This window comes from Melospiza georgiana, chromosome 4, assembly GCF_028018845.1.
Source record: "Melospiza georgiana isolate bMelGeo1 chromosome 4, bMelGeo1.pri, whole genome shotgun sequence".
NCBI lineage: Eukaryota > Metazoa > Chordata > Aves > Passeriformes > Passerellidae > Melospiza > Melospiza georgiana.
The window spans coordinates 36,990,552-37,010,241 of NC_080433.1; the positions used below are offsets into that span (position 1 = coordinate 36,990,552).

At 36.2% G+C, this 19,690-nt stretch overlaps 1 protein-coding gene across 5 annotated transcripts in view; it reads left to right on the top strand.

Annotated features, from left to right (window-relative positions):
• Positions 1-19,373, top strand: part of NR2C1 (nuclear receptor subfamily 2 group C member 1) — a 47,278-nt gene extending 27,905 nt beyond the window's left edge. For all 5 annotated transcript variants that reach the window (XM_058023008.1, XM_058023006.1, XM_058023009.1 and 2 more), the window contains 10 exons: positions 465-644; positions 2,635-2,782; positions 2,890-2,980; positions 4,662-4,846; positions 8,148-8,310; positions 9,709-9,830; positions 12,851-12,990; positions 14,469-14,606; positions 18,197-18,302; positions 18,817-19,373. In XM_058023008.1, coding sequence (XP_057878991.1) covers positions 465-644; positions 2,635-2,782; positions 2,890-2,980; positions 4,662-4,846; positions 8,148-8,310; positions 9,709-9,830; positions 12,851-12,990; positions 14,469-14,606; positions 18,197-18,302; positions 18,817-18,991 — 1,448 coding nt within the window. In that variant the 3' untranslated portion in view covers positions 18,992-19,373. The remainder of the gene's footprint in view (positions 1-464; positions 645-2,634; positions 2,783-2,889; positions 2,981-4,661; positions 4,847-8,147; positions 8,311-9,708; positions 9,831-12,850; positions 12,991-14,468; positions 14,607-18,196; positions 18,303-18,816) is intronic.
• The last annotated feature ends 317 nt before the right edge of the window (positions 19,374-19,690 follow it).

The window sequence follows — 19,690 nt, forward strand, 5'->3', positions numbered from 1 at the left end:
AAATGAAAGGTGAAAATAAAGCTTTGAAGTGATTGCCTCATGCTGTCAATGCCATGTTTGCACTTTCCATTGTTGGATTAGATTTAAGGCATACAATTTCAACAGCTGAAATTGTAATGACAAATCACAGGAAAATCACTAGAGGAATCTATAAATTTTTTTTTTTTTGCTATGTTCTTACCTATTTTCTTAGTCTTTTTTAACACTGCTGTCAACAGATAAGAAATAATTTGATAAGCAACTTTCTTGTTTGTAAAATCTTGTTTAAGAGCTCTGAACTAGAAAAACAGCTCTTGCTTTTTATGTTTTATAGCCTCAGTATATTTTAAGATCTGCAATGGGAAAAACAAGTGTTCCTTTTCTGGGTAAAATAGCTAATACTTTGTCTTTAATAAATGTCAAGTCCATAAAATGAATATGATACTGTAAAATTAATGTCACGTTTTCTGTTGCTTTGGAACTAGGGCGTCATTATGGAGCAGTGACCTGTGAGGGATGCAAAGGATTCTTTAAAAGGAGCATACGGAAGAATTTGGTTTATTCGTGCCGAGGAACGAAGGACTGTGTCATTAACAAGCACCACCGGAATCGCTGCCAGTACTGTAGGCTGCAGAGATGCATCGCCTTTGGCATGAAACAGGATTGTAAGTCTGAATAGGAGCTAACTGCTGCACCTGCCAGCTGCTTCGTGCTGCAAAAGATATGCTTTGTATAGATACAAATTGTTATTTTGGTTACAGATTTTTAAATCGTTGTATCTTTTTCCTGTTAAGGAAGTTTGGTGTATCAGAATGTTAAATGCTTTCAGGTGTTTGCTTTAAAAGCTTCGCAAGCTCCATCCCACATGATGAAAGTGAATGAATTGTAACTCCTATGTGGCAAATATCAAACATGTCTGCATTTTTTTTGTGCAGTTCAAGTTAAGTTACTGAACTTTTTGAACTCTACTTTTCTTTGTTTTTCCACAACTGAGATTGCTGTTCACTTTTGGCAAAGCTCTGCAGAGACAATTATTCACAAGGCAGAGATCCGTAGTGACCTACAGTTCAGTTGTTACCGATTCATGCAGATTCCAAGTTCCTTTCTAGCTTTCCATACATTAGATGTAGTGGTAGTGCAATATCACAGCAGTATCAGAATACTAAATACACAGAAAATCACACAAAACACAAATTCTTCAGACCTAATACTGTGACACTGTTGTAGTACATACAGTATTGGTCTTGTTCTCTGCTCTCTGTCATCCTGCACTTACTTTACTGACCCTCTTGAACTTCTGTGGACATTTCCTCCTTACAGCCCTGCCTCTGTCAGCAGAAATCAGTAACACAGAGGAAATTAATTCAGAAAGGGAGGAAAAGCTGGGGCAGTGAAAGTGGATCTTTGCCCTCTAGTTCAGCTGGCAGTAAGTAAGAAAAGGCCCCTCCACAGAAGACTTTTTAAGCAGAACAAAATCACTTGGCTTAGGGATCAGAAGGCAGGAAAATAATCTCTGGGTCATGGGGGAATAGTGAGTGGGAGAGAGGACTGTTTGGTGATAAGAAGTCTCATTCCTCAGTGGGGTGGAGAAAGGAAAGGAAAGAAAACTTAACATGGTCTTGGACTGTAGCTCCCTAAGTGAGGGTTATTTGTCCCTTGAAGAATCCTTGGCCTTTTCTCAGCAAAGTGAGAGCTACTGAGCACAGCATTTACAAAGGAAGATTAAATACTTGCCTCCATCTCCCACCCTTTAAAACACTATTTGTGGGTTGCAGGCTGACTTCAACAGCATTGTCAATACTTAAAATTACAACATAGGGGGTTTAAGATGCTTATCAGTGTGAAAATTTGAATAGCATCACAGTCTACTGCTATCTTGAAAAATTTTTAATTTTTTATCTGAAGTTACACATTTTTCACATTTCCACATTTTCCCTATAGAGGGTAATACTGTAAGTTTCATTTTAATGTTCAAAGCAAGATGATACATTTGTAGGCTAAAGCCCCAGTTCATTCCACCTTGTTTCACTGAGTCATTCAAATTTAAAAATCCACTTATTCTCTGAAATCAGTAACTGTGGGCCAGGGTCTTGCCCTGATTTATCTTAAATGGTCTGAACTCAACTTTGTGAATGTACCTTTCCCTCTGTATTGTCTGAGGTCCTAACCTGAGAATCTTCATTAAGTGGATGAAGTTATATGGGTTCAACACAGACCCACAATCCATGGAAAAACATACCATGAGTCCTTTACAAAGGAACTGAGAGTGTGAGATAGTGAAACTGAATGAGAAGCTTTAAGCTGCCACTTTGATTCAAGTTAAAAATGAGGCGATGTCTCCCTTAATTTTAACTTTAAAATGTTGCACTATGTTCCATCTCAGACTTTGACTACTACATCATTTCACTTAACTCATCAAGTTGGTGTGCTGGTTTTATCCAACTTGTTAGCTTGTGGTTATGGGATATATTATATATATTTTATATATATATATATGTGTGTGTATATATATATATATATGTGTGTGTGTGTGTATATATATATATATTAGCTATTTTCAGGATTATTATTAAAACAAATATTAAATAAAGAAGAAAGTATTATTTCTTATTCTGTAATTCAGGGTGATTTAATAGTTGGATATTATTTCTGTAGCTGTACAGTGTGAGAGGAAACCTATTGAAGTGTCAAGAGAAAAATCTTCGAACTGTGCAGCTTCTACAGAAAAGATCTACATTCGGAAAGATCTCCGTAGTCCATTAGCTGCAACCCCAACTTTTGTAACAGACAATGAAACAGCAAGGTATGTAAATTGTATTCAGAAGTGGCTATCTCTGTCTTCTAGAAAAAAAAAAAAAAGATTGAATTTTAAAATTAATCAAAATTAAAACTTGTGCTGTTTTCTGTCAGATCAACGGGTTTGCTGGAATCAGGAATGTTTGTAAACATTCATCCGTCTGCAATAAAAAGTGAACCTACTGTGCTGATGACTCCAGATAAGGTATGTGATGTTATTACTGATATAATAAGTAGAGCTAATTGCTGTAATTGTATATGTAAGGAGAGAAGGGTGTTCTATTTGGTTAAATTAATTTTTAAAACACTCCTTTACAACATTCACCACTGTTACAAATGCCTTCTCTTTACAAGAATCCTCTTAGCATCACACAGTAAAAACACTGAAAACACAACAAAGTAAATGCCCTTCCTTCACATTTTTAGGAGCCTTAAGGGCAGTATTATTTTAATTTTTGTTTTGGGATAATCCTGACACTTGCCCTGCTCTTTTGTACAAATGAAGTGAAGTGTTCACAACTTCTTATGGCACTATTACACACTATAACAGTGCCATGTGTAAATACAGTTGGATATGTTTTTCTCCTGAATCACTATTTTTTTGGCAAAGCTGATAAGATTTATCTCATAAACAATTTTTTTTATGATCTATTTTTCCTTTGTTTCCATTTTGTTGCACTTACTGATCCACTAAAGTCATGTGGTAGCTTCTTCACATATGGCACAGTATTTGTGTTTTTCTAGCTGATATTAAATTACCTCATGTGAGATAATGGAGATAGTGCTGCAGGCAATCTTGCCCCTGATAAGTTGCAGCTGTGTAAGACAGGTGACACCAGCACTGAAGGAGAAGCAGCATGGAATGCTGATGTGTATTGACCAATCACAAAAGAGTAAAAGGGCAGGCAGGTGTTATGCATGTGAGAGAAAAGATGTAAAGAGTTAGGAGGAGAGAGGTGGTGTTAGAACTACCAGGTTGTGCTGTGAGAGGAAGGGGTCTGTATTGCTTGGTGCTGCTTGTGGCATTTTAACAGAGAGAAGGTGTGAAGGCTTCAATAAACTGCTGATGCTTGCTACCATCTTTGGTGCTAATCTTTTGAGTCCTCTGTCAATCAGGGGAAGTTTTTAGATAACAAGGGACTGGCACTGGTGTCAATCATGTGACCACTGTCTGATTGGTGCCCTGTTTTAGGGGTGAGGGACAACAAATGGCACCCTGTGTGAAGAGTGACCAGCAGCACCCTCATGCTGTTTTCATGTATTTTGCTTTGCTTGTTCTGTCTGGTGTTAGCAGCAGCACACTTGTCTGTAATAATGTACTTTTTTTTTTCTTTTCTTTTGCTGGGATAGAGTGGGACACATCTTACTGCTTCTCTGAGTTTGCTAAACAGTACTGAATCACTTTTTTCCTTTGCAGTTTAACAAAGACATAAACACCAAAAAGGCTACAGCATAATTCTTTTTATGCTTGTTTATAAAGGTGACTTTTCATTAATTCCTTCTTCTCATTCTCCTCCCCTGTTACTACTGACTCATTTACATGGTGAAGGAACATGCTAAAAATATAATCTAGAGCAGTCTTATATTCCTGGTGATAGACGAGTGCTTAGAGATGTGAAATCTTTCTGCACTGGCTTATCATCAGTAGTATTCTTTCTGAAAGAGATAGCTATTACTTTTACAAGTAAATGTCAAAGTATTCCATATTTTTGATGCAGTGCAGTGTCTGATGGCTGTATTGTGGTCACTTATGTACTGAAAACAGTTTTCTTACAGGTAGATCTTTGTATGTGCTCTGTTCTTCATTTGTGTGAAAACTAGGCTCTTCTCTTGCAGGTTTACTGCTGACAATTATCTGAGAATTAAAAGCTGTTCTTTTCCTTTAGGTAGAAGCATGTCAAGGAGATTTAAGTACACTGGCAAATGTAGTGACTTCATTAGCAAATCTCAGTAAATGCAAAGACGTGTCACAAAGCAGTACAGAGCTATCCATGATTGAAAATTTGAGTAATGGAGATGCATCATTATCTGAACTCAAGCAAGAAGAACAAGCTAGTAGTGATGTTACAAGGTAAGGCATATTACACTTAAAAATACTATCCTTTTCAAGGTCTCTGTCAATTCAGACCAGACAATTAGTTAATTCATCACAATGTAGGAAATTTATCTGCTTTAAAAGTAATAGTAACATCAGCATAAGCTCATGTAGAAGGTAAATATTGTAAGATTCTTCCAAGTGAAATTAAAAGAAATTTCCATTACAGAAATAAATCCTTTTAGTTGTTTGTACTTGAAATTGATTTCAGTATAAATGTTACAGCTGATTTTCTTACCTTTTGGTTGGCCTTGCTAAGGTAGGTCTTAGTTAGGTCTTGTACTGTAGTCTTAGTACTTAGCATCATACTGGAAAACTTGTTCTTAAGAGATCTCATCTGTGTTAAGTGCCTGTAACTATTAATCACCTTAAAAGCTTGAAAAGCAATTTCCTCCTACACAAGAGAAGTTAGAGAATTCTCACTACCAATATTAATACATTCACTATCTTAAAAACTTGTGTTCAGCACTGGGTTTAACTGAGCTGTTGTGGTGAGCATATGTGTAAGATGTATATACAGAACATTCACAGTTTTTCCATCAGTCACAATCCTGTTGGTTGTCATTTCATGCAAGATTCTGACTGCTGTCCCAGCAATATTCTTTTACACACCACCCACATTTTACATTCTGTTCTGAAAGTGTGTGTGGAGTAAATCTGTTTAGGGGAAAAAGGTCAGCATATAGTGGCTGAAAAATCTGATTTCCCCTGTGGTCTCTACTGCTTTGTGTAATTGCAAGCAGATTACTTTTTTTCTGTTCCTTTCTTTATATACTGCTTAGAAAGTCAGTCTGACTTCTTATTGATGCTGATTTGGGCCCTTACTGTGTCCTCCTCAGTAAAGAATGTTAGAGTATGCCATGTAAGTGGTATTGTTACATGTGCTGATAGCCATCATTCAGTACTATGGCTGTTCAGAGATGTGTAGTAATCTTTCATTTGCTGGGACTTCCAGATGCTTTTTTTTACCAACTTCAGGGTTTCTGTTCAGTTCTAAAAGTGTCTATAAAAGGCATCTGGGTCTCTCAGCCAGAGAGCTTGAAAGAGCTCTGACTTGACATACTGTTGTCAAGTAGGTTACCTAATAGCTGTACCTAATAGCTAGTTAAATGTTGCTGTGAAAGGGAAGTTGTTATTCCAAGAGAAACTAAAAATTTTCTCTAAATTACTGAGTTCCCTGTCAGGCCCTATGCCAGCATGATCTAACAGACGTGGATGTTTATTGAGGAAGAAGAGGTTAAGGGACTTCAGAGAGCACATTTCATCCATCCATGCTTTTTATGTATTTTATTCATTGCTTGCAGTAGTTACTATTTCAGTTTTGCTGCAAGCAACCCATTGCTTTTATATTGTAGTTCTATGTGCCTTGTTCTCTAATGCTTCATTATATTATTTCTTTACAGTTTATCTGCAGTCATATATCTGTTGATGACCGAGCCTGACAAAAAGAGAACCAAAATTATCTGTAGCAAAGGATATCAATACCATGTATTTTAATGTTGATTATGCCTCGTTTTCTCACTTTGTGGGCTAGATTTTCATAGCTCCCAGGCAAGCTTTGTTCTAGATTCTCCTTTTCCTGGTGTTTTACCTTACAGACCTTGCTCATGGTGGGGCTTTGTGTAGGAAAGGACTCACATTGCTGAGCCATGAGGAAGCAAAGCTGCTACTGACTTCTACTGGCTTACTACTGGCAATTAATGAGATAGGAGGGAGAAGATTTCTTTGAAAGCAACATTGAAGAATGACTTGGGAGGAAAGTGTCATGGACAGACATGGTTAACAAGTGTACATGCCCACACTATTTTTCTAGCACTCTTCAGTCTGTGCTAGAATAAATACAGGATAGTGACAGATGCATGTGACATGTACCTTTTGGGGAAAGGGCAAGTCTTGTTCTCTTAAATTTCTGTCCCTGCCACATGAAGAACCTTGCAGAGATCCTGGTGTTTCTTTAAAAGCTGTCACTGAGCTGCTGTGTTTGCCTGTTCTACCTAAGACTACAGAGTGAATTATGGAAGACCTGAAACTCAGATCTTCTAGCGGGAGTCCATAGTATAGTTTCTAGAGCTGAGCCATGAGTGCCTTCCCTTTGTGCCAACTTTGTGCATACCAGAGACAGAAGATGGCCAGGTATGTCTGTACAGTCCACTTGTGTATGCCCCAGTCACCCTGGTGTGTACACATCAAGGTGCACAGGCTAGTGAGGCCCAAAAAGGAGTTCATTGACCATCCCAAGCCTTGAGGCAGTGTCAGCAGCTCTTTCCCTGTGATATTTCATTTGGTTGTGCATAGTCATGTTAAACAGCTAGATTTTTTTTTTTTTTTTTAGTGTGTTAGTGAATTCATGTAGCTAGAGAGAGTGTGGGGGTAGAGAAGTAGAGAAGCTGGCCAAGTTCTATACCAGATTTTGGAATTAAATCAGTGATTTTAGACTCTGTGGTAATAAACACTACTATAAATTGAGAATGAGCACTACATACATCAGCTTTTGTAAAGTTTTCTGGCCTCAGTGCATGAGTTTTTCATGCAACACTGTATAGAAATGTCGCTGTTCCCTGGATACATCATGTGTCTGTAGGCAGTGATGACGTCTGTCTTTTTGATTGGAGGTGTGTCAGTTGTAGTTCTCAGGTGTATTCATGAGCAGAAAAACAACATGTGTTATCAAGCAGCCAAATACTGAGTAATACATCTGTGCTTGTCCTGACATCTGCCCTCTGGAATTTGTGCTTGTGACAACCAAGAGGCACTGCAGTGCAGCAGAGGGTACTAAGGGTTGTATTGAAAGCATGGGAGTGCTTTCTCTTACATATTTTGAAGCAGTCTTTTCAAATTAAGTTGAAAAATCTAACTACAACTCATTACTTAAATGTTTTACTCTGCTTGTTCTTCATATCAATAAAGCCTGTAAAATTTATATATGTACTAAGTTACTGTAACAGCAGTCTGGTGATCATGTCCTCAAAACACTCATGCCAGCACTCTCAGTGAACATCACTAAAGAGATCCTGAAAAGCAAACTGTGATTCAGCAGCACAACCAATATGTCAAAACTGTGAATTTGTTGGCAACTAGTGTAAACAGGATCTGCCGCTAATTTTTGTTTCAGAGTTCGATAGAATGTCAGGAAGAGCATGCCTGCTGACTTTTATTTTCCAAAACTCACTCTTTGAAACAGACTTCTATATGCAGGTTTCAGGCTTGTGCAGGTTCCTTTTAAATTGAAACGGTGTCTGAAATGAAATTTTCTTTTTGTTTGTTTGTGATCTTACAGGGCATTTGATACTCTTGCAAAAGCATTAAATCCAGGAGAGAGTGCAGCATGCCAGAACTCTGAAAGCATTGACACCAGTGCACAGCTGCTTGGTGGAGAAACAAGCATGAACATCGTGGAAATAGAGGGGCCACTACTCAGTGATGCTCATGTAGCATTCAGGGTATTGAATACTTTCTTACTGTTGACTGTTTGTAACTGTTTTGGCATAGTGATGTACAATAATAACCTGACCAAGCTTTATTTTGAATTTCTTAGAGGAGTATTTGTTCAGGTATTAGCATTAATTTCCAGTTAATAAACTGCTTTTGTTTGCTGGTTAATTCTTTGTTTGGGAGAAAATCCTGCACTCTGCAGTGGTTTAGCCGCACTGGTTATTTTATAGTTACTTACCTTAAAAATACTGGGTAAGCCATACAAAAGGATTTACATAGACAAAGTATTTGCATGGAGCAGAGTCAGCGTTTCCTTGCATGAAGCTGAGTCAGCATCCACATTCTCACTTGAATGAGTGGATCTGATGCAATCTGCAGCTGGATTTTGAGACCTCTAAGTGTATCTGTCACTTTCTTGTTTTTGTAGATACCCTATTTTAGCATGCTAGTAATTGACTTAAATACAGTTGCTGTGTTAGTTAGCCATATATTTTCTGGATTTATTTCTCATTTTACAAGGTTGCAGGAATTCCTTCTATCTTTTTCTTTTTCCATCCTTTATATCCTTATTTTTCATGGATATATCAAAAAACTTGGTCATCTGAAAACTCAGTAACAGGCATTTGGTTAAACTTTACCCCTCTTACAAGCATCTGTTTTGATCATTCAAATGAACATCTCTAATGCAAATGTCAGCATTTTCTTTAAAACTGCATTAGTCAGAACATTATATTAAAAAATATTAATTTCTGAAGACAGAATTACATGTTCTAAGCTATTTTGGGTCGAATCTCTTTCTTCACATACGCAGGTAACATCATTAATTTTACTTACTAACATTGTGAAGGGTCCTTTCTGATATATGTTGGTTATATTTTTTGGACTTGTGAGGAGCTGTGTATTAGGTATTGTGATCAAACATCAAAAGATTTATCTTGTATTTCTTTGTAAAATATGAATTAATATTTTTATTAATTAATAAAATAAAAATATATTATTTGTGAACTAGGATTCTCACACATTCTCTCTCTCGCCAGGAGTTGTAACTCCTCTAATGTAAGCAACTTCATTCCACTTACAATGATTCTTCTCTCTTACTCCTTCAGAATGTCTCAGAAGTTGAGTTTTGAGATTTTCGATTTCCAGTTGTCCCAGACATGAATTTCCATGAATGAATCAAACTTTGTCTTTTTTGTTGCTGTGTAGTTATTTAATATACAGTGTGTAATGGTGTGACTAATAATGCAAAAGGGAGTCATTCAGTTTTATTGGGATTATAACTTATTTTATTTTTTCATTTACAAGAAACTCAAAAGACTGATTTCTTCCTAAATGTATTATGAAGAAAATAAAAGAACTCTTACACTTTCTTCTTTTTTTCCTACTTTTTTTTTTCTTTTTTGCAGCTCACCATGCCTTCTCCTATGCCTGATTATCTTAATGTTCACTATATTTGTGAGTCTGCCTCCAGGTTGCTTTTCTTATCCATGCACTGGGCACGTTCCATTCCATCTTTCCAAGCTTTGGGGTAAGTGTTCCATTTATTCACTTACGTTGTGCACATGTGCTTTTGAATTCCTGGGTTTTGCTGGCTTCTTCAGGGACTTGTAAAAATATAAAACTACTAATTAAACCTGTTATAAATCTTAATTGTAAGGTAAATTTTCAGAATTACAACTACTCCAAATTTGAGTCCAAATTCAGGACTTGGTTGGGTTTTGTAAGAAAAAGGAGTAGATTTAAAACAATCAAACACCTTCACACTGCTGCTTCTTAAATATTTTGAGAAAATAGGAATTTCTATCAGCTTTTTAATAGCTACAGCTCTGTGCTTCATCCTGATGCTTATCAGGCAATCACCAAAAAGAAGCTCCTGTCTGAATCTCCAAAATTTTTATCCTGATAAGGTGAATTACTAGTAATAATCTTGCCTTTAATAACCTACATGAAGAAAATGGTTTGCTAGATTCAGCAGACATTCCGAATGAAGCTGTCTAGTTTCAGAAGATTTGCCAAAAATAATTTGCTCCTGTAACCAAAAGGTAATTCTAACTGTTCTTTTTATAGTTTGTATAACATCCTGCTTCTCCATCAGAATTCAGTGTATCACTTAGGTTCAGTTTTGTAGTCCACTGCTGATCATCATTAAAACAAAAATGTCCAAACTACATGGGAAAAACTGATTTTTCCTATATTCAGAAGTTATGAATATTATGAATATTATGAAGATACAAATAAAGATACTGTATCAAGTCTGACACAAATGGTGAATAAATCATGATAGTTTGTTCTCATCTCAGTGTTTCTGTTTAATTCAATATCAAAATAGCCTGTGACTGTGGCAGAAAAGAGAATTCCTTTTTTAAAATGGGGGATTGTCCCCTTTTCTAGGCAAGCTGTCAAAAACAGGATGATCTGTGATTACCATTTATGTTTACTCAGATGCTTCAGCCAAATTATTCTACACTTTTTAAGGAAAGATACTGCATTGTGTGTAATTAAGCCTTTGTATTGGAGAAGGACAAAGGAATATTGTATAAAGTTAAAGAATAGTAGGGGTAAAAAAATAGTTAAATATGATGTTTTGTTCTCGTAGAAATTGTTGACCTGCAGAATTACAAAATGCATAGCAAATAGACATAGTACATTATGTCAAAAGGTTTTGGTTACAGAGAGACAACTGCAAATTAGTACAAATTGGTATTCTAATAAAAAATGGGAATTGCTTCTTAAAAATAAAATGTAGTACAGAAGACCTCTCTCGCCAGAAAGATTTAGCAAGAAAAATCTGCACCTGCTCTTTTTGTCTGTTACTTCACAATATATTTTTCTGCTTAAAAAATGTGGAGGAGTAAGCTGCCATAATAGTGTTAATATTCACCTGTAATAGCATTTATAGACCCAGTCAAGATCATGGGCAACAGTATATAAATAACATAAATTCAGTTTCTCTTTGAAGCGCCTAAAATGCAAACTATTTTCAAGTAGAGATGTATTTGAAATTAATGCACCCTTTATAGTTGGAGTACATTATATCCTATAATTTTGGCTTTCAGAAGAGTGACTCATTTCACTTTTAAACTGAAGAGAAATTCATGGAGCATGATGAGTAATGGTTTTGTAAGGAAGATGGATAATTGTACCTAGATTGTTTCCTCCTCAGGCAACATTCTCCTTTAGTCACAGCAGGATAGTGACCTAATGTTGTAGTTAATAATGCCAGATATTGATTAGCTCATCTTCCTGCATGGGCATCTTTATTCTTAAGAGAGTTTCCTGCTGAAACCATCACCAAGCTGGTAACAAGCTGGTTACAGTTTTGTGAGGCTGCTTAAGCAAACTTAAGAACTGGTTCTGGTGTAACTTTGATCAGCCATAAAGATGCTGTAGTTGATATTTTTATCTACACACACATATCAGAGGAGTAGCCAGTACACCGTGTTTTCAATAGTGCTCAGCACAGTCCCTCTGATTATGTTAAAGGAGATGAACAAAGATGTGACCAATATGTGCAGAAGCTGCATGTACAGTATCAAGTCTACCATAACAAGAACTTGATCAGAATGGAAACAGTGCTCTCAGTAAGCTCTTTGTAGTCCAGTTAAGGACAGGTCTGTGTTCACCAGTCTTTTGGCATCTTAGGATTGCACTAAATCATCAGAACTGTTCCTGAAGATTATATCTGCATTCTTCAAAAATCCATTCCACTGTATTTTTGTAGCTGAAATCCTGGCTTTAATATGCTTTTCTTCTTTGATAGATCTTGTACTTCTTTTAAATTTCCATTACTTGTATTCACTGGCTAAAACTGAAACGTCTTACCTGAATTTGGCTCCTTTCTGGTGGGATTTGCTTTCTAAGGTACTGAGGTCTTGTTCAGCTCTGTGAGTTAGAGCTGCTTGGCATAACTAAAAGTTAGGTTACTAATATGAAAGTGGCTGAATATAAATTGATATCTTTTATTTTAAGCTGCAGCAAATAAATCCTTATGACTGATATTTATACTTTGAAATGTGTATTTCAAACCTTATTCCAAACTTGAAAGGGATGCAGACAGTAGCAGCCAGGAAGCTCAGAAGCTTGACCACACATGTTCCATGTCACCTCTATCTTTAATTAAAAAATTATACCAACCTGTCAGTTTTCAAGTGGAAAAAAACCCCAAAACCCGTGAGTCTGTTCTATGTCTAAATACAGGAACAATGCAATCTTTTTTTGTCCATGCATACAAATGTTGTCCCAAATCCTAAGAAAACTAGTATGGTGGAGTACACTGTGACAGTTGTCATTTACTGTAACTTCAGCTTGCTTTTGTAATAGAAATCTATCTCCTTTTAGGTCACTTAAACAAAAATGTATTGCTTTACAAAAGTCACTTTAAACAAGGTATTTTAATTCTAGCATGCAAAGTAAAATGATGCAGAACTTCATTTTGGTGTTGGTTGTAATGATTGAATTAGATTAATGTTTTATGAAGTGTTCTTCAGATTTAAAAAAATGTGTGAATGCAAATGGCTGGTTTTATTAAATTATTGTGCTTTTCAATAGACAGGATAACAGCATATCATTAGTAAAAGCCTGCTGGAATGAACTTTTTACGCTTGGTCTAGCACAATGCTCACAAGTTATGAATGTGGCAACGATCTTAGCTGCTTTTGTTAATCACCTTCAAGGCAGTTTACAACAAGGTAAGGTGTATACTGTGCACATTGCAGACTTGGGGAATTACTTGATATTTTTTAAACTTTGAAGTGCACAGAAGCTCGCTCTTTATTCTTCAATTGTTATTGTAAATTTACTGTTTAAAGAATTTCATGTTAGTATTGAAACAAAAGGATACTAGCAACTACAGTCCCCAAGATAGACTATTTTAGCAATTTTGCAAAAGTCAGCTATTATAATATTTAACTCCAAATTATTTTTTTTTTAATTTTTGTGTTTTCTATTGTCTAATAGTGTTCTGCTGTCTGTTAATATCATCAGCCCAAATTAGGAATATTTTGGGCAGCATCAGTGTTAAGAACACAGGAGTACTGTGAATATGATTCCTCTGTATGAAGGATACAAAGTAAAGAATGACCCACCTGTCCTTGTTCCTCATAGCTGTGACACAAAGCAGCTAAATGCCAACTTGGTGATACAGTTCCTTTAGATAACTTGGCTTGTTGACTTCCATGTATTAGTTTTAGTCTGCATGGAAGTCTTCAACAGATCTCCACTAAGTACACTTTGTTCCTTGGTAATCCTATGTCCTGCATCTTTGGCATATTTTTCATTTAAATGAAAGACATATCAGTTGGCCTCTTTTATGATAAGGTAATTAAAGAATTATTTCCAAGGGGTTTTTGTGATTTAAAAACATCCACAAGATCCTCCTGTAAATAACAATAGGTTAAAACAAACGAGTCAAATAGTGAGATGTACTGGAACAGCTAACAAATCTGATTGTCTCTAGCAGATAAAAATGGAATCTGGAAATTTTAGTCTATGTAATAGTAATTTATGTTTACCAGAAAGGGTATTGTAGTAACTAGTCATATTTTTATCGTTATTAAAAATATGTATTTCTGCCATTTAAACTGGGAATCCAGGTTGACTGCAAAAATCAGTTGTGCAGTCTGCCAGCTGCAGTATCTCCAAGAGATATCAAGTTTGTGGATGGGTTATGGGTTCTTGGGCTGCTTTGCTACTGCTGACTCAAGGGGAACAGCTCTGCACCAGCCATGTTCCCCTCAGTGTAAATCAGGGGAGATGAATAGTTCTCCTTTCCCAGCAGTGGCATGGTCTCTGACTAAACCACCCACAGAGCTGGACACTGTCCTGCCATGTGGCACCTGATCCTTAGGCACAGAGCACAGGTCAGCATTAGCAGTGTATGCTTTACTTATAAGTAGTTTCTTCCTTCCTTGATCATTTCAAGCTCTAGTCCATGCCTCATAACTTGGAAGCATTAGCAGGAAGAGCCTAATTGAAAAAGGTGGAAAAAAAGAGAGTTAATACTCCCTAATTGCTGGTGTCAGGATTATTCAGACCTAATAGGAATTTTTACATGGCATAGATTTCCCATTGTTTGAATCTAATAAAAAATATTATTTAAATTCCAGCGTGAACACATTTTTGCATGCGTGTTAACTTGGGAATTTTTCTTACGTGTGTCTTGATTTAGATAAGCTGCCAACAGACAGAGGAAGACTAGTAATGGAGCATGTCTTCAAATTGCAAGAGTTTTGTAACAGCATGGTTAAACTGTGTCTGGATGGGTATGAATATGCATATTTGAAAGCAATTGTTCTCTTCAGTCCTGGTAAGTAATTATTCCATATGTAACATTTTAATCTGTGCTATTTATTTCTGCATACCTGTTTCATCATATGCAGTTACTGCCTTATTTGTTGAGCAATCTTGCAAGGTTTGTGAGGACTGTAGGAAAAGGAGGGTTAATCTTCTAATGTAAATAACTGAAGGTTGCTTTGGGGACTTTTTTTGCAGGGGAGTTTTTATTTGTAGATTTTTATTTGTGGCTGTGCCACTTATGCTTTTGGTTGTTTGGGGTCTTTTCATTTATTTATTTATTGCTTTTAATTCTGTGCCTCCTTTCTGGAGAGCATTTTCTAAAGACCTGCAGTTTAATTTTCTGAAGTGTTGCTCTTGCAGATCCAGATCAGATAGATTGAACTTGGGATTTTAATATATGAAAAACTATCTGGACATCAGTTCTCACATTCAGAATTACAGAAACATCACCTCTCCCCCACACAGACAATGCATAAGCATTTCTGACAAATGAGCATCACAAGCATTCACTTATGTTATTATTTCTGTCTTCTAAACAGTATTTGCTTAATGTACTCTCAGTAGCATTACTAGACATGCATTAGACAGTGAAGGTAATACAACTTTATTTCCCTTCTGGATGATTAGTGTACAATAGGGAGGAAAGAGTCCTCTGGTTATGGTAGGTACTTACTGAGTAATTACATTGTGTATCTCATATGCCTGGATGTAGAAAGATACAAAATTAATTTTCTTACTTGGAAGTTGCAGAATTATCTTTTCACAAAAGGTGTTTAGGTATTGTATCAGCATCCTGCAGGCCTTAGATTTATCATTCAAAATTGGGATTTAATACAAAGCCAAATCAAGTCTTTTGATGAAAGAAAAATATGCAAATCTCAAGTACTTCCTCTGTCTCCAAGAGTTTTTCACTCTCACATTTAGAAAGTGTCGTCAGTTACTCCATTTCACTTTAGAATGTGTTAAAAGCCCCAGCATCTTCCTTAATCTTGTTGCTCTGCCTTTTGTAGATGCTGATGTCCTATAGAAAAGTTTGGAGTGGATGTTCAAATGCTCACAGAATCTTAATGACCCCTGTCATTAGTGTAGGACATGGAGATCTGGGTGTTTGGTTCTTGTCAGTTCTGTAGGGTTATTAGATCCAAGAACTTTCTTTTTGCATTCAGTTGCAGTTCACTCTTACACAGAAAAATTAGTTGAAGTGAGAAAATCTTTTAGAACTTGGACACTTCCAAAATGTAAATTTTAAGCAGGTTTTCTAATATATAGAATTCATATATTGTGATGTTCTTGCTTTGCAGTTTCACTCAGATTTGTATTATCTTTTCTATATGTAGTATCTACCAGTAAAAGTGGCAGCATCAGCAGGAATTCATGGTATTCATCAGTGTGCAAACAAAACCCTGCATATCTTATAGTTACCTATACATATATATAATTTATATATATATATATATTGCAGTATAGAAGACTTCTGAGATGACAGACATTCATGCAAATAAAAAGTGATATGAGTAGAGTCAGAACCCTTCAGAAAAGATGATAAATTTCCAGAGGAATTCCTATTGTGATATTTTTCTATTGTGGGTCACTGAGGGAAATCAGATGCTGGGTGTTTTACTCCAAGACATAGGCTGTCAGTCCTTATGACCAGGAGAGTGTTGCATGGTTCTGTGTGTTTGCTTGTACAGTTCACTGTATCACTGCAACACTTTCAGTTTCCTGATAAGCAGGACTCACCATTAAACCCACTCAGTTTAAACACAATGTTAATCATGCTTGAAAATATTTGCAGTTTTCCTTTTCTGCTAAAGATTGAACAGTTCCAAATACACCATTATTACAGAAGAGACTTTCTCTAAGTGGATGTTTACTGGTTTAATTTTAATAAATAATACTTGCAGGAGATACAAATCTCCTGCAAGTGTTCTTACCCCAAAATAATCCTTTTCATGGCATTCCTATACAAAGAACTGGTAGAGGTTACTTCAGGGAAGAAACAAAATTATGGGAGAATGCCTCAAGTCCTTTTGTTTAGAATTATGTCCACTAGGATTTATGATAGAATCCTCTGGCCTGTGTGGAAAAAATCAATCCTATAAGACACCAAAAAATACTTCTTGAGGAACCTTGCACTTGCAAAGTAGTATTTACCTATTTGTTTAGTCTGAAGTTTGTGTCCTTACAATTATATTTGACAACACAAAAGGTGGAAGAAAAAATACCTTGGAAAATATTCTAGTCCAGTCACATGATGGAGAGAAATTTTCTTTAGCTGATGTTTTCAAATTCACATTACTAATGAGTAGTTGCTTTAATGGCAATGTGTTGTCAGGACTCTTGATCCTTAAGCCATATAACAAAATCTTCCTACATATTAAAGTCATGTTTGAGGTACCTTGAACAGAAGGGATGACCTGGCAATGACTCACAGGCCAGAAATAATAATTGCAGGGATTTTACTGCTGTGCTACAGGAGGGGGCTGGCCTGTGCATGCAGCAGAGCCCTAAGGTAAGAACCTCTGCTTCAGCAGGCCCTGGTGATTCAGCTGTGCCAAGCCAGCTGTTTGATTGCCACAAGACAGCCTTGGACAAGGAGATTATGTAAAGGGTGTGCCAAGACGACTTGACATCTTTCTAAATGGCTGCAAGTGTACAGTGGTCTTCAAAGAACTCTTTCCAGAAGCTGACTTCTTGCTGTGTTCCTGACATGCCTCTAAAAGCAGCAGCACAAAGTGATGCATTTTGCATGTCAACTCTGACTCTTCATCTACATGATTTGTCATGCTACCATGACAGTAAAATTTTTACATTCAGACAGATGGATAACAAAATTACAGACCATGTAGAGAGTTCAGAATTACTACCTAATAATTTCTGAGAGTGACTTGGCGGTAAATTGATGTCCTTTCATTTTAGCAACACTTACATTTTGTGTAAGTTCAAATCACTGCTAAAAATTATGATTAGCACATTAGAAATTTTTGTACCAAATAGTTGGAAAGAACAGTCTGCTACATACAAGCCTATCTGAATTCAGAAAGCATTTGGACAGTGCTCTCAGGCACAGGGTGTGATTCTTGGGGTGTCCTATGCAGGCCCAGGAGTTGGACTCAATGATACTGATGGGTCCCTTCTAACTCAGCATATTCTATGATTCAATGTGTTTTGTGCATGTCTTAGGAAACAGTTCACAGCTTTTTATTCTGCTTCTTCCACTGATCTTAATTTTATACTTCACATTTCACCTAAATATTACTTGTGCATCCAGTGTTCCAGAAAGTGTCAGTGTGTTGAAACATTCCTGTTTTACTGCTACACAGAGAACAGAATTGTGTCATCAAGACTGACATAAACATTGTAAACACTGAATTCATTCGAACTCTTTCAAATGTCTGAGTTTATTTATGGAAAGTTAAGTAAAATATAAATGTAAAGAAAGAGAAATATAAGGGGGTGAAGTAGTGTCCACAACTAAAACTGAAGTTGCTGCAGCTACCACATAATTATTTCAGTATGTTGGCAGCTGGATAGTCTGTATGGATGTTAGTTCATTTTCTATAGAATGAGTATAACAAAGAAGAGGGTTTTTTTTTTCAGATCACCCAGGTCTAGAAAATGTGGTACAGATTGAGAAATTTCAAGAAAAAGCTTACATGGAGTTCCAAGACTATGTAACAAAGGCGTATCCAGATGATACCTACAGGTCTGTAAACTTAGATGCTTATTTGATTGATTCTCTTTTCAGAATCACTGATTTGTACAGTTTTTCATGTAATATATATATACATTTTCTTCTTACCTCATTAAAATTAAGGAATTTTAACCTTTAGAGCACTTCAAATATTATGCATGTGGTCAAACATATTATGTGTAGTATTTTTCATCTCATTATTACTTTCTAAAATTAAATATCCAAAATAAATATTAGTAGCATGCAATTTGAATTGCATCTATTTGGAATATTTCCTTATTTAGTCTCAAATCCAAACATATATAGTACACGTAGTTGACAGACATTTGCACATTTTCTGTACTGTTCATAAATTTAATGCTATTCTGATTTAAATATTTAAGCCTTTAATGAACTAGATATGGTAAACTTTGACCAGTAGTGTCCCTTGTAATTTTTTTCTCTTCTTTTGCCAATAATATCATGGAGAACAACAGCAAAATCTGTGATTTACTGAGTAACACTTTTCACCAAATTTATTTTCCAGGCTATCTAGACTTCTTCTGCGATTGCCTGCTCTCAGGCTGATGAGTGCTGCCATCACTGAAGAGCTGTTCTTCGCAGGACTGATTGGCAATGTTCAGATTGACAGCATCATCCCATACATTCTGAGAATGGAGACAGCAGACTACAACTCTCAGATCATAGGTCATGGTGTGTAAAAGGAGCAGTCCAGGATTCTGTACCATGGCAATCATGGTGATGTAAATGCATACCCTGTCTCCAAGAGATGGTCATAAGCCTTCCAGTGCACCTTTCCAAAGAAGGCTCATATTCCTCCTTTCCAGTACACTTGGGAAACGTGGTGGAGTGTATTAGGATATAGGATCCCTTCCTGTTCTTCATCTGTCTTCAAGGACTTGTAAATTAACTTGATATCTGAAGAAGGTCAAGAATTGTCCATCCTATTTTTGTAGGTAGACGGACTTGCAATATTTGTTTATTAAGTTCAGGCTTATGAGGAAACGGAAGAAGCTTTGATTGAACTAAGATATCTCAACTTAGTTTGATGTTTTAGACAAATAAATTAACTTTCCTCTCTGAGCTTTGTTTTCAGTGTTTTGCTGCTAGTTCTTTTTCACGTATCAAATGGAAAATACATAATCAAACATCCTGAAAAGGCCAGTTTCCATGCAGACAAGACCCAGCTTAATTTTGGCTGTTGTTTTGAAGAGTGATTTTTTTCCTGCTGAATTAAACACTGGATACCATACCCCAAGTGCAGGGAAATAGAAGACATTCACATTTAAAAATATTCTGATGTTAACATTGATGCAGCTGATCAAAACAGAAGCAGCAAAGAGTCAGTAGTGACTGTTTTGCAGATGCAACAGAATACTATATTTTAACAATAATGTGGT